The sequence below is a fragment of the Anoplolepis gracilipes genome, chromosome 6, assembly GCF_047496725.1.
Source record: "Anoplolepis gracilipes chromosome 6, ASM4749672v1, whole genome shotgun sequence".
In the NCBI taxonomy this organism is placed as follows: Eukaryota; Metazoa; Arthropoda; class Insecta; order Hymenoptera; family Formicidae; genus Anoplolepis; species Anoplolepis gracilipes.
Genome location: NC_132975.1, coordinates 13,711,371 through 13,727,282, shown reverse-complemented (window position 1 = coordinate 13,727,282; position 15,912 = coordinate 13,711,371). Strand labels below are relative to the sequence as shown.

The 15,912-nt window shown below is 38.2% G+C and overlaps 2 protein-coding genes across 7 annotated transcripts in view; one reads left to right on the top strand and one right to left on the bottom strand.

Moving 5' to 3' along the window:
* The window catches only part of 5-ht7 (5-hydroxytryptamine receptor 7), a 104,203-nt gene extending 96,618 nt beyond the window's left edge, over nucleotides 1–7,585 (bottom strand). For all 6 annotated transcript variants that reach the window (XM_072894041.1, XM_072894042.1, XM_072894043.1 and 3 more), the window contains exon 1: nucleotides 6,733–7,585. Coding sequence is in view for 1 of the 6 variants with exons in the window: in XM_072894045.1 (XP_072750146.1) it covers nucleotides 6,733–6,750 (18 nt within the window). In the remaining 5 variants the exon portion in view is untranslated. The remainder of the gene's footprint in view (nucleotides 1–6,732) is intronic.
* Nucleotides 1–15,912, top strand: part of Crz (corazonin) — a 167,281-nt gene that overhangs the window by 108,090 nt on the left and 43,279 nt on the right. The window lies entirely within an intron of this gene.

The following is a 15,912-nucleotide window of genomic DNA, read 5'->3' as shown; positions in this document are numbered from 1 at the left end:
AATATATGAAAAATGCGAAACGCGCGTTATTGTTGTATTACACCGAAAAAAAAAAAAAAAAAAAAAAATAACAATGCACCATTGTGTATCGTTATGCAAATACTGCAATATTTTCAGCTGACGGAGGCCGGAAAGAGAGAGAAAAGAGAGAGAGAGAGAGAGAGAGGACGGAAGGGAAAGGAAAAAGATTTCGCGCGACGTGCGATATATTTATCCACGCGGCTCTGATAAAAATTGCAAATCACCCGGATGTTTAACCGCTTTATCTCCCGTCGCGTCGACGAAACGAAGCAAAGAAGCAAAGAAAGCGGAACTCTTGGTGATAATCGATTCTAGCATAGCGCATAGCGAAGCACCGCTATATTAATATTTGATGGAATCGCGAGAGAGAGAGGGGTTAGTCGTGGTATGCCACGAGTAAGGAACAAAATGTATGGACCAATGTAAGGACGGAAAATGCGCGGAAGCTGCGTCGAATAAGTCGCGTGCCATGAGAGAGTGAATTTCGTATTAGTGCATTTTGGATGGGACCCCGTCTAAACGGCAGGTTTTGAAAGAATGCCTTTGAGGCAGCCCGCGCTCTTCGTTCAAAAGGATTCTTCGTCGCGAAATGCGATATTAAATCGCGCATTCGTATATATATATACGTTTGCGAGAAACGTACTCGAGTAACGTAAGAGAATCGCGAATGGAAATGTAATTCGCGCGGTTTTATTACGATTATTTCGTGCAAAATAATTAATGTAATCCAATAGATACCTACGTCCAAGTTTATATTTCTATATATTACATAATTAATAAAATACTTGATATCGTTATGATCTCTGAGAAGAAATCTAGCTATAATTACTCTTTCCTGCAAGATAATTATATATCTGACAATAATAATAATAATACAAGTGTGATTGCATTTCCCGACTTGTTCGTTAAATGAATTTCTCAAATGGCTGCGAGTATTTCGCGCTATTAATAAACTTTCGACACTGCAACTCTCTCTTTCAATTCAAGTCGCTTTATGAATGGAACAATTGTGTTCCATCATCCAAAATAGGATATTCTTGTCGTATCGTAAAACTATCGATGTATTAATATAACACAGAAAATACATTATTTAATGTATTACTACACATCTGTATGTATTAATGCACTATGTATATTAATATATGTGTATATTTATCGCATGCTTTGCGAATGCGAGGGGCAACGTACGCGCAATAAAATTTCACGGTTCGACGTAAAAATTACGCACACGTGCGAGTCGCTTTGCTCATAAATATTACTTTTTTTCTTTTTTTTTTTTTTTTTTTTTTTTTTTTTTTTTTTCCCCTGAACGTACTTAGTAGGCGAAGAAGAGACTCTTTCGGGAAATTCGCGTGTTCTCGAAAGAAAATAAAGTTTTTTGCAGTTCTGTGTTATTTCCCTTTTGTCTTTCTCTTCGGGGACGTAGAGACAGCCAGCGAAACTTGGATATTAATATTCAATTTACGGACCGTATACTGATGGAATGACGGATAGGGTATACGTATATCTTACGGTCCTCGGAGAACTGTACAGTCGCGGCAAGGAGTTTGCGACCGTCCTAATTTCATTAGGTACCAATTCATTCTTGAGCAGAGACAGCACCGTCGTCTGAAGACGCGCAATTAGTCGAAGATAATCAAGAAAGAGAAGTTCCGAACGTTGCGCGCCTCTCCCTTCCCCCCTCGTCCCCTCGCCCCCCTCTGTCCTTTCTCTTTCTCGACAGACTGCTTCCGCATTCGCGTTCGCGCCGAGGACTATTGTTTTATCGGTTTATCAATTTTTTTCTGCCCAAGCGCGGTTTATAGTCACCCGTGTTCGATAAATAGTTGACGGCTGCAATGACGATTCACGCCTGCCTACGCTGTTGTCGACTTGTCAATAACACGATCCATCGATACGATGACCTACGCTATTTTCAACGCGCGCGTACGCCGACGCCGACGATGTAATTTTCAATCGGGGACGCAAAAATTACGCTGAAGCGCTGTCGCTCGCGTACTCGCTCGGACCCTCGTTTCCTTCGGAATTCGCAAAGAAATAATTGAGTTGGCGAAAAGAAAGAGTTCCCTGTTTAATCTAGAAGACATATTATTTGACACATTGGATTGCTACGCATCCCTGTCTCTTTCTTTCAGCAAAGCTGTGCAAATCCGTTATTTGTATGAAATATCAGCGTACATATCTGTTCATAAAAGCTCCGTAGCATGTATTACTCATTCATATAATATACCATATATCTTGCAATTTGTGCAGGACCATAGCTCGCTTCTTCGTTTCCTCGGAAACGTTACATTTCTCTTTATCTCTATATCCTGCGATATAGATACATGTATATACATATATATATACATATATATATATATATATATATATATGTTATGTACATGCATTTATAAGCGGTAAGAGTTTATGCGCGCGTGCGCACTGGTTACACCACTGAGATATACGTTTAGTAATTTACGGCATGCACCGAGCTTCAGTAACAATGGAGGAGATCTTACGCACACGAGCGTACTCGTTGACCGTGAGAGCGATGCCGCGAGGCAGGTAGACAGGCAGAAATGCATAAAACGCGATAGCCGCCAGTTGGGTGGATATGGCGTCGTGTCTAACGGGAATTATCACCGTCTACCGGGGAAGAGCAAGCGTCGGGACGTAGGAAACAGACAAGCAAAAATATGCATATATACGGATGTAGAGGAAATATGCAACTCAGCATGCACCAAGGTCTCTAACGCCAACCGGACATTGCATCCATTATTCGAGCCGTGGACCTAGCTTATCGTATAGAGAGAATAGCGCTGTAATTCCATATATTTTTTGCGCGTGTAAAAGAATAATTTTTGCGCGCGCGAGAGAATATCGGTCTTTTTATCGCGAAACTCGGCTCCTTTTGTCCCTTTGCATCGACGTCAAACGCGAATCTCTTATTTTTATGTATCGCAGTCGTAGAGAGTTCCCCCTCTCTCTCTCTCTCTCTCTCTCTCCGTTTCTCATTTTTATTATCGACTCTTGTTGCGTACATTGGTCATCGCGTATATAACGGAAAGTTCTCCGATGTGTGAGTGTGAGTATTTATCCGTATTTCCGAATGTATTTTCGATATAGCGGAAATTTTTTATTCCGCCGGAAGTTTCTCTATTTCTCTCTCTTTCGCTGCGGACTTTTTGAAGCTTTGTCTAGTGACGTGCGCGCGACATCCAATAGGACAATATATTGCGTTCGCTTCGCAGACTCTCGGGGATTTATTAAAAGTTGAGCGGTATCTGTCGGCGGTTTCTTTGAGGAGTTTTCTTCTTAAGATTAGGAAACTCGATCGTGTCGCGTGCCTGCAGCTAAACAACAAGAAGTTTTGTTCATTCACTTTTGCCACGGAATGTCGCGATAACCGGAGAGGCCAGACCGCGTCACGTCGCGAGCTATTCTCTCTTTCTCGACCATCCTCCAACCGTTATCGTTCATAAAACCTCGCTAATCTCATTGTATAAGGAAGGCCGGTGGATTTTACTCTCTCATTCTTCTCCTCTCTCTCTCTCTCTCTCTCTCTCTCCTTTCTTATCGTAATCGCCGTTTTATCCACCTTTCTTCCGGGACTGAATAATTCACGTGGCCGCTTCGGAATATCCGATCTGAAATCGTTCGCTTAGCATGCAATTTTGATTTTAAATAATCAGCTTTAAAACACACATGCGCATATACGAGATATATCATTTATTAATTGACATTTAAATTGAATAATAATAAACGTTTCACGAGAATTAAATTCCTAAGACGATATAAAGATTTATTCGTTCTGCAGATTGAAATGACGATAGCACTCCGAAGTAATTTCGTTTCGTAACTGCGGATACGTTCGACGTCGAAATGAAATAACCACCACGGAAATAGAACGCCAGTACGAGAGCCTGTATATTAGGAAAAGAAAAAAAGGAAAAAAAAAAAAAAAAGGTCGCGGTCGCATTAATACCCCGCGAATATGAGTTGGTAGTGAAGGACGCGGTGCATGTACCACTGCCCAACGTATAACGATAATTAATAGTGCCATGATATTACCATGATATTTCCATTTGTTTCAAAGGTTTCGTGCAGCGACAAGATTGTCGCCGGGCACGGAAAAACGACTAATTGCTATTCTTTACTTGAAATAAATCACTCTCCTCTGAATGCACGCGCACACATACACACACACACACACACACAACAAACGTGGCGTTTGATAAATGTAACCGCGCGATTATACCGTTCTCTCGAAGCACCTTTTGGAAATTTTTCTTAATAACTGTCGGCATCATATATATATATATATATGTGTGTTATTCTGTTATTTTCCTCCCCTTTTGCGTGTTTCTGCTAATTTGTAGACGATATCACATCTAATTGACTTAACGACTTAATAAATGAAAAAATCGTGTTTTTTATTCTCACGTGTGTGTGTGTGTGTGTGTGTGTATATGTATATATAGTGGTGCTCGGTGATTTATACAGTTAATTAGATTGTGCGAAGCTGTGCTATATCCTCTCAGGATTCAGAGAAAGAAATCGCAGAAACAATCTCGCGCTCGTGAATGTTTCTCGCACAAATGCAATTGCGGCTTGCATTATTTACATAGATATTAGAGAGTCATAGGACATACAGTATGAATCGAAAAATATAGCACAACTAGAAAGAAAATAATACCTTCTGCAAAAATAAGTCGAAAATGTGTAAAATTTGACGACATACATTCAAAAAAATAATCTTGCAAGTTTAACAAAAATTTTCAAAGTGCAAGAAATTTACTCAAACAGATAAAGTATTAGCAAAAATACTGCATATACTTTGCGCTTAATCAATTTAAATGACAGACAAATATTTATATCTGTACTATTAGTGTAATTTAGACGGAAAATTTTTCTGTGATGTCTATCTTTAAGGCCTATCGTCAAGGACAATTTATATTTGTGATTAATATTTGGCAATGGGATCTAAATTTTCTAAAGGTATTGCTAGACTATTGCTGCTACAAATTCTATACGTGACAAACAATATTCTAAGAGATACAAAAAGTAGCGATAAATTTTAATCGAGACATCTAGAAATCTATCTACGTTAGCAAAATATTATCTTGAGTGATATATTTGAAAATTGATAATATATATTTATGCTTTTTTAAACTTGAATAAACTTTTCAAATGTTTTTTTAATCTATCCTCCCATCTCATCTCATTTAAGTTTAACGTATACTTTTATAACTCTCGTAACTATTTTGATGCAAACTATTGTTGCAACTATACTTCATCTTTTTACGTTCTTTTTTTATACTTTATTAGAGTTGAACGGAAAAGACGCGCATCTAAAGTGAAAAGTTAAAATAGAATATTGTTATTATGTCATAATATTTTTTTTTTTTTTTTTCGAAATATTCGTGACGTACGTACGTACACATACTCTAACTAAATTAAATTAGAATTTATTTATTTATGTATTAGAGTATTATGGTGTTCCAAGTAAGCGACACGATTCTATTGACTCCGAGACTTTACTTTACGCCGTAGTAGCTTTTAAAAAGATTTTAATCAATTATTTCCGCGTTCTTCAATGACCATTACAATATTAATCAATTATTTCCGCGTTCTTCAATGACCATTACAATAAGCTGCCTTTGACCTCGGCCCCTGTACTCGCTCTCTGATATAAATATTATAATACGATATGATTATGTTCGCATTCTCGACGAGACTCAAGTAGAATCTTCGTAAAGAGAAGGTATATCTTCAGTCCCCTTATCGTGTCTATACATTCGAATCGTCGCGACGCCCTTCTATAATGATTGTGTAAGTGTGATTGTTATATAAGTCGTCTATAAAAAATCCTTTGTTCGGATTGGCAATTTTGTGTCGTATTAAATTCATACCGAGAAAACAAGTTGTTAACTTGATCAAATGATTTAGTTGGTTATCATTTTTTTAGGTGAAATATTTAAAGATATATTGTATTTAACTTAAATATATTTCAACTAAAAAATAACCAACTAAACACATTGATTGATAAAATTTTTCCTCAATCGCTCAAAAAACTGATCTTGCAACTTGAAGAAAAATTTTCGAGGTGTAAAAAATTCACTGAAACGGATAAATTATTAGCAAATTTATTAGCTGTGATACTGCATATATTTTGCATCAATATACTTGATCAATTTAAATGACAGGGACAGAATTTATGTCTGTACTATTAGTGTAATTTAGGCGGAAAATTTGTCTGCGATGCCTGTGTTTAAAGCCTATCGTCAAGGACAATTACATTTGCGATTAATATTTGGCAATGGGATCTAAATTTTCTAGAGATATCGCTAGAATATTGCCGCTATAAATTCTATACGTGACAAACAATATTGTAACAGATAAAAAAAAAATAGCGATAAATTTTAATCGAGACATCTAGAAATCTATCAACATTAGCGACATATTTGTTCGAGTGATGTATCAACTTTTAATCGAACGACGAATTTATTGAACAAGATAACGATCACGCGAGAATCCGTAGAGATGCCCATCCAGTCATTATCAGCATACATCCTCGGCGGTTCGAGACTCGCGAGAACCAATTTCCTCTTCGCCGTTGCATTCGGAACTTTTTATTCTCCCTTTTTGCAGCGGCGTGCAAGTTTCCCATTAGAGAGGCGTAGAAAATGAGAAAGAAAAACAGACAGAGAGGGAGAAAGAATCACCTACCGGCTTAAGCCGTCGCATGCGAATATTCTGGCAGGTCGAGGAAGCCGGGATCCGTAGCCCCGTCGCCGTCGATATCGATCGACGATCCTCGTACCAGCTCGCTCGTGGGACCGTCGATAGTGGAAGTAGCGTCAGCCTCCGTTCGGCAAGTTGTTGTTCGATCACGCATCACCAGACAGTTTCACAGCACTACGTGGCCCGTCGATCTTTTTCCCCTTCCTCCGCTTTGTTAGCCGCTCGCGCTCGTCCGCTCTTATCTATACCCGCTAGTTAACGAGTTAACGGATTAACAACTTCCTGACGCTCGAGGAATGCGGGGCGATCAAAATCAAACGCGATCGCTCGCGCTCGCCACTGGAATCGATCCTAAAAGATCGAGAATATTGTTTTGCGAGTCGTCGTCGTCGTCGTCGTCGTCGTCTCCCCAACTCTTTTTCGCTTCAACAAAAATCTCGACAGCGTGTTTTTGACACATCGACAGTCTCCCCGGTCACTTTTTTTTTTTTTTTTTTTTCCTTTTTTTTTTTTTTTCTTTTTTTTCTTTTCTTTTCTTCTTTCGCGGGATCCTTCGTTCCTCGTTTGGCGCAACCGCGTCCTGTTGCTTCGAATTTTCCGTCGGCGGGATGGCGAGTTTTCTTTAAAGGGAAGAGTGTGCAGAGGGTGGTGTATGGGTAAACAGAGGGAAAGAGAAAGAAAGCGCGCGCGCGCGAGAGAGAGAAAAAGAAAGAAAGAGAGAGAGAGAGAGAGAGAATGAGAGAGAATGAGAGAGGAAGGTAGAAAACGCGGGCACTCGTGGAGACTCGCGGCGACTCGTGGAGCGTCGCGACGCAACGCAACCAGGCCAGCTGAACGTTCGTCGTGCGACTAGACTGGGTTCTTGCCGTTGACCCGGACCCGCCTTGCGCGGCGCAAGCGCCGCGCCGCCAAATTACACTACCCTATCCGGAAAACCGGCGGATGTGTGACGCAACGTACGTCGTAACGCCCTTGCATGGAGAAATCGCGCTTACGCACGCTTTACGTCCTACGCATCCGTGCGTGGAACGCGTTTCCGGTATTCGGTCGCTCTCTCTCTCTCTCTCTCTCTCTCTCTCTCTGGCTTCCGATTGAGAACCGTCCACGCGAATTTTCCGCCGGAGATGGGCGACGCGCGCCGGTCGAGAAGCACGGATCGCAATGTGATTGTCGACCGGATCTAAGAAGACATACACTTGTCTCTCCATGTGGGACAATAGTGATCTTGGAAATATCACTCGGATAGATCTACAATTTAAATGTTCTTCCCACGATGCATATATGAGAACGCATTTGTATCCTAGATCTATCGATAAAGTGCGGATCTTTTCGTTATTGACAGGAAACGATGCGAGGGCGCGGAACAAGATAATATCTATGGAAAAGGTCAGTTTTTCTTGATTAAAAAAAGAGCTGTTCTGTAGTAAAAAAAAAAAAAAAAGAATATAAATAACACGATACCGTTACAATAATATTCAATAACTTGTAACCTTCTGAAATATGCAGTTCTTTATGTTGTATATACGTTATTGTGATTTATTATTGTGAATATTATTGCAAATTTGAAAGTAAAATTTTAATATTTTCAAAATATTTTTATAGTATTTTATAATGTTCGAAGATATTATGTTGCATATCTCACAAGCGACGTAGTTTAAAAATATTTATAAAATTTATGCAAGAGAAAGAAAAAGAGAACCTTTCAGGAAAAAATGCATGTATAAAATCAACACACATTTCGAGAAATATTTATTACTTCCTGGGAAATGAGCTCCGCATATAATCGTTTTTCCAACTATCACGCGACTGCTCTTTCCCGTTTTTTCTTGAAACTTTAATCGCGATCGAATAAAACTCTGCGTGCATTCACGTCACTCTTGCGAAAACGCGAGGAGGTAAAGTGCTAGGGTCTGTAAACGCGACAGTAGCAATTGATTTGAAGGTAATTCCAACTCGGTTGTGGTATTCGCAGACATTCGTCGTCCATTGTCGCCTTTTACGAACGTTTTAAAACGAACAGCCTCGGGCAAGCGAGCGAGTAATTTGAACGTGAAAGTAATTTGAGGTGATCTTGACCCCGGGTATCGTGTGTTGGAAAGAAACGCGGAGGATGAACTTTGACTTGCCAAATCGGCACGAATTTTTGGGAAAAAATCTTTTGAATAGTTTTGAGATCGATCCTTCGTGCAACTCTGCGGCGTAATAATGCGATATAAAATACCTCGGGGATACTTGACTCGGTAAACGATGACGGATTACTCCACCGAGAGTCTTTCGATTATCCGAGCGGAAGAGAAATCGGCGGGATGCTACTCGAAACCACCTGGCAAATCCGTTAAGATCGCCCTTTAAGCTCCTCGCTTTAAGCGAGAGGATCGTGTCTCTCTCTCTCTCTCTCTCTCTCTCTCTCTCTCTCTCTCTCTCTCTCTCTTTTTATCTCCCTCTCTTTTTAAGCAAAGAATAATTCATCAATCGAACCTTTGCATCGAACGCCACGAGAGAATGATCTTTCTCTTTTACGTTCTCTCTCGCATAAAGCTGGGCATTGTTACTAAAAACAGTCTCTGCCTTCACATCATCCTTCACATGCGTGGCAGAAAATCGAGAGACTCTCAAGTACCGCGGTCTATCCATCATTCATCGATCGGAAAATGTTACACGAGAGAGCTAATTTGCTTTTAAATTATAATTATTACACGCACGCGCTCGCGTTACATACACTTCATCGTACGTTACACATAACTTAGACGTAGAGAATACTTGTACGAGGAAAATATACGAATGAATGGAGAACGGACAGGACAGAGAAGGGTGTTCGCTTAAATATATCGACTATTCGTAAACTCCGTTTTCTTGATGTCATCAGTAGCTATAGATGATTTAAATCCCTTGCTTGAGCGTTTTATGATCGCAGACATGAGCGTCTAGAATTTTTCGGGGCTGACATTAACTCAGCATTCGAAATTCACAGCAACAAGTGTTGGGAGAATCGAGAGGTGGTTCGCACCACGCCGAATTATTCGCGCCATTTTCGCGTACTCTCTCACCTCTGAATACTCATTGTGTCGCGCTCTCGTTATCATTGCAGAACAGAAATCCACTGTGTTATGCGATATATATGTATATTGCGTTCGAGAGTTGAAGTGACTCTCGACTCGATCGTGCATGGGCGTTTCGATTGGTGAGCTAGAGTTCCATTAACATGCGAATAATATTAAACGCGATGTGAAACATCTCCCGACTCGAGCTCGCGTCACGATATGCGAAAGAGATAATATAGTTTCGTGACACACAATCGGAGCGCAGGCAAAGGATACAATATAAATTGAAAAAAAGATATATATATATATATATATATATATATAAATATATATAAATACTTGTATAATATAAAATATTTAATTTTCCTCAATTGTCACTTCTAAATAATTAGTGAGAAAAATGTGAAATAACTTATTTATATGTTTATTAAAATTTTATTCTTAGAATATTTAGCTGATTTCACTAATCGAAAATAAATATTTCAAATTTATTTTTTGTTAAAAATTTTAAATAATCTTGTGGAGGTTGAAGTAATTCTTTTTTTTTTTTTTTTTTTTTATTACATGAATTTTTAATAATTTTAATTATTATGCTTTAACCAAATATTTGCTTTGTATTTTTTATTTATGATTTTCACAAATTTAAATTTTCACGTAACATATTTTATTTAAACAAAACTGGTTAAATAATTATTTTTAATAGTCTGCATTTGAAATGTGTCCATTATTGAACATACTTTAGAAATTTTTATTTTTAACGTACTTTAATATTTATTCAACTATTTTAATATTGCTATATTTTTATGTGATGATGAAATACGTGAAAGGGAGAAAAACGCGGCCGATTTGTTATACATTTCTTTTTTCCGCAAAAGCAACATATTTATCTCATTTAGATAGAGTGCATGTCGACGTTCCATTTATCATACATTAATGGATATAATCGACGTCGTCGATTTCACGAAGAAAGAATTACCGTTCGCTAGATTAATGGCGGAAGAAACAGAAATTACCATCTCGATACATCGGTTGAATTTTCCCAGTTATAGCATTGATCGAACCTATTCTATTTTGTTCGTCAGTTTTTTTATCGAAGATAATGCGGATACACGATATTCAAGCTTTAGTATTTATTTAAAAAAATTTTTTTAAATTTATTTATAATAAACCAATCTTAATGATGGAAAGATGATGTGCAATTAAGGAGAATTAAGTGATGCTTCCTTCAAAATTCATTAGCGTGCAATATCGAGTATTAAAAATCTAAAATATCTGAGACGCGAGAGACGACAACACACTTTATAATTTTCCGTCAACATTCTTAAATGTAGGGTAGAAACGTAATAACAGATTGCGTAGAATTGATTGCAATTACGATACACCTGTGGAATAATTCGCAATAAAAATTGTGTCGTAGAAATATATTATCTTTATATATATATATAAAAAAAAAAAAAAAAATATGTTGCCGTAGATACATTATTAAAATATATAACGGAACTTTAATTAAAAGAACGTCCTCCTTCTTTTACTCTTTCCTAGGCTGATAAATGGATGGATAACTGATTGGCGTAGGAAGATAATAAAGAAGGATAATTTTTTATATCGAGATGTAAAAAAGACTTACGCGAACTTTAATTAATGTAACAAATCGCACAGCATGAGATATATTACGAGATATGTTCTGCACAAATTCATTAATCATTCTGTATACAATCTTGCTGCAGTTCTCATTTTTTATTACTCACTTGATCTATGTCATGCATTCATTGCCCGTAAAAATGAGAAATCTATATTTCAGCGGCGATTAAAAAAAAATTCAACGACATTCTTCGTCGTTGGACCAATCGAGAGGACTTTCAGTCGGATCCATTTTGAGGACGCTTATCGTGATAATGATTACACTCTTTAATGCGCCATTTTTCTCTCGATCTGCGTTCGATGAACGTGTTCTCTCGCAAGCAATCCATTCCCATCTCTCGAGATTGGTAGCGTGATATTAATTCGACGATCGTCGGCGTCGATGCAGATTTACAAAAAAACTCGCGCTACTATTAATTTTCCAACGTGCGTTCGATCCGCCCGCGTCATATAAAGCCTTTTCCGCCCTTCTGCTCCTCCTCCCCTTTCCCCCCCCCCTCCCGCCCCCCTCCGATCGTTAAAGCGCGGCAATCGATCGAGGGCGGTTTGAATGGAATTATGAAGTTTACGTGCCCGAGTTCGCCATGAATCTCACGGTGACTTTGCTTCCCCCCCCCTCCCCCTCCGAATCTCCCTCGATTTGGAATCTAAGGTAGTTTCGGCTGCGAGCGGCGCACATAACAGAGGTATGTACCTGCCTGGCCGCTTAAGCGTTAGTTAAACTACTCGAACTCGCATTTACGTAGTCCAGGAGGTTCGCAAATGGGCGGGCGCAGAATCGGGAAGGCTGCGAGAAACTTAAAGTCCGACATGCCGAGATACTTTATCGGAGCGACGTTTTATCGATCGGAATATTCTAATCTATTTTTATCGAGTTACAAGAAGGACTAAAGCCTTTCTCGTAATTCTAGACTTACATCAAATTAAATATACGGCTGTAATCTAAATAATTTAAATTCCTGAAAAATCTCACCTCTTCTAAGGCTTCAACAAATAGGGTACATTATACATTTCTCTGAAAGTAAACCAAGTAAACAAATTACGGAAAATTAATTTTTCATAAAGCTAACGCATTTTAATATCCGCGTAAAAATCTGCTATAAGAACAATATATATGTAACTTTTAAAATTAAATAAAATAAAAAATATTTGTTATATACTCATACATTAGAAAGAGAGAGAGAGAGAGAGAGAGAGAGAGAGAGAGAGAGAGAGAGAGAGACAGAGAGAGGAAGAAAATTACACGAATAATATATATATAATGTAATATTGATTTATACATACATGTATGTAAAAAATTTGTTTATAGAGTCGCACAAAGTCTTCGCGATTTTAATTATAATCGTACAACGTAGAAACGTTCTTTTTGGTTCAAAAATTTGCAGGTATTCATATGTCGGAATTAACATTGCAAGTGTCCATCAAGATTATACGAAATATCTGGGCGATTACAATAGTAGAGAGAACATAGTGCGTTTCACTGTTCTCTCGTTCGACGCAAAATTGATCCCCGAAATTCGAGCCGTTCGACACGGCCGTCAAATCCACGCAACGATATTCCTGCGAGAATACGCGATACCAAACAGCTGCTATCTATCGATAATTTCTTCTACTAATACACACACACACACACACACACACAAAATTACACGTGCGTGTATATATATATAATATATAACCATTTCTAATTTCCCATGGAGATTTCATCTTGCTAATGCAGACGCGCTGTTAAATATCTTGAGAGAAACTTGCAATTAAAGAACCAACAAGAAAAGTCAATTAAATTTAGAAGTGTGCATTTTTCAAGGAAAAACGAGAAACGCAATCTCCCATTCTTTTTTTCGAAATAGATATTACTTTCGATCGAAACAAATGATTGATTGTGAAAAATTTAAGATATTTTTTTTATTACTAACTTCCTAATTCATATAATAGAACTATATGTATTGTCAATAGTACGCAAGAACTTATGATTCGATCCGAGGCTTTTCAACGTGCAAAAGTTTCGTCGGAGAAACTAACTGATTATTTAGTTCGTCTTAGAAGTGCTATTGCGTCGCGCTGGCCTTTCAGAAATTGCATCTTGAGTGTCGAGAGGACTGAGGGACTTTGTCGAGACTTTGTCGGCACCGGTATCCATAACAAACAGAATCGATAGCGTAAACTAGCGAGGCTGATGCAACCATGAGCTTTTTGATAAAATGACATTATTACTCGAAACGATATCAGGACTACAATATAACTTTGTGCTGTTCTGTGTATATACGAGGGACTTTTCAACTTTAAGAAGTATCTTATCAAGAGAGAGAAGTTGGAAGGGATATAAAGCAAATTTTTTAATAATCTTAATAACGTACGTAAGCTCTGATGAAGATTATTGAAATTATTAATCAAATTTCTCGTGATTTTCAAGAGTTTTATTTTAGATTAAAGAATTTTCACATTTCGCGAAATGGAACATGTTAGATTGGGACATTGCTATCAACAAAATAAAGCCTTCCCGATGTCTACACAAGTCCAAATAACCTTTGGTTTTCAAACCCCGTTCGACAATAGTTGAAATTTCCCCGATTCGGTCTGTAACGTGTCGAACCGCGACATCCCGTCGTTTCGATGTGTGTGCGCGCGCGGGGTCTCATCCCCAATGTATTTTAGAACTTTCCGATTTTATCGATTGGCCAACGTCCAATGGTTTTGTTCCAGATAGAGATCGGGAATAGGATTCTTTCCGTAGTTGCTGGCCGTTGCGCGCTCTCGATTACATTATTTACTTCGCCGTAACTAAATCCGCGCGACCGCGATTACGTTTTTTCAAAATAGACGCGCACGAGTTACAGACTGTGACGAACAGTAGCAATCGCAGAGAGAGAGAGAGAGAGAGAGAGAGAGAGAGGGCTTATTTTTGCGGATTTGCTAGATTTCGAACAAATCCGCGCTTCCAGCTTATCGAGATGCGTCGATTCAAAAGTCGGCTTGAACTCGTTTTTGTTCGGTCCATAAGTCGCATCTCTTTCTCTCTCTCTCTCTCTGTGTTTTTATAATTTGAATTTCGATCATGCCGGATAAAAAAAGGACAAAGATAAATGAACCATCTCAGATAAATGGAAGCATAGTTTTTATTACAGATGATTATGATTAAAAGAATACACTTGAGCCAGAGCTGCCTTTTCATTTATTGTTTCTTGCTTGTAAACAATTTAAAAATTTTCGAAAGCTTTTTCGAAATAGGAATAGTTCGAAATGCTATCGTTATTTTAGGATTTTTTCGTTTTATCGACTGTTCAGGCAACAGGTTAATCGAGTTCCTTGCTTAAATTGCTTGAGAGACAAGGACATAAACCGAACATTAAAGATTGATGATTAAAATAATAACGTAATTCAATAAAAAGTGCGCTTCGCATAATGAGTTGCTGGCCGGGATGCGTAGCGATTTTCCGATAATTTCGTGTACGCAGGGACTTTTACACGTGTGCTGACAATGAGTCAAAGAGTAGATTTCACGCGATGAAGCGTATTAACCATGCATACACGAGAAAGAGAGATAGAGATAAATGGAGAGAGAGGGGGGGGAGAGAGAGAGAGAGAGAGAGAGAGAGAGAGAAGCATTCGCACATTCACAACACAATAGCAACCACTTTGCCATTTATTGGTTGCGTGTTATTAGGAAATCGTTGGTTCATTCAATGGATCTGTATGGGCGTACGAGGACCAATACCGTATCGCTTTTCGCGTGTTATTACGTAATTACGTAGGTTTGGTGCGTGCGGTATTTACACGTTCCTCTCTCTGTAACATTCGGCTCACAACGGTTCTCTTTGAGATCTAGCATCGTATAGTTTACTCAGATAACACAATTTTAGTTGCTTCTTTTTAGACATATTTTCGATCCTTTTTATTAATTACTTATTATTCATTACATTATTTTAACATATTATATTATTTCAACATATGATATATATATATATATGTCGTTTTATAATATTGTGGTGGATCCGATTTTATCTGACATTTTGTATAGAGATTTATCAATACAATACTTTATACAACTTAGTAAAAAATGAAATGAATTATAAAAGGAGAAAATATCATGAGAGGATTACATGTCTGAGTATTATATAAGCGAAGTATATATCTACTCGCGCTCCAATCTGCTTCGCGCAAGGTTTATAAACCTAACCGCCGTCGTCAACGACGATGAGAGAGGTGCGGTTACGCATTTTAGATGCACTTATCAAGCTACGCGTATAGTGTAATCTTTGAGGCACTCCGATTCAACGAAGCGGATTGCACAGATGCATATTACAAAGAGATAAAATTCCACCTATCGTCGTAGAAAACGGGAGTGCGCGATCTGGAATAAGTAATCCGCTTATGTTATGTCTTTCTGAATACAAGTTAATCTTACAATCGGAGGAGAGGGAGGACGATAATGTGAATTGTAAACAAAAAAAAAGAGGAAATAATTCAAAGGAAGCTATTTTTA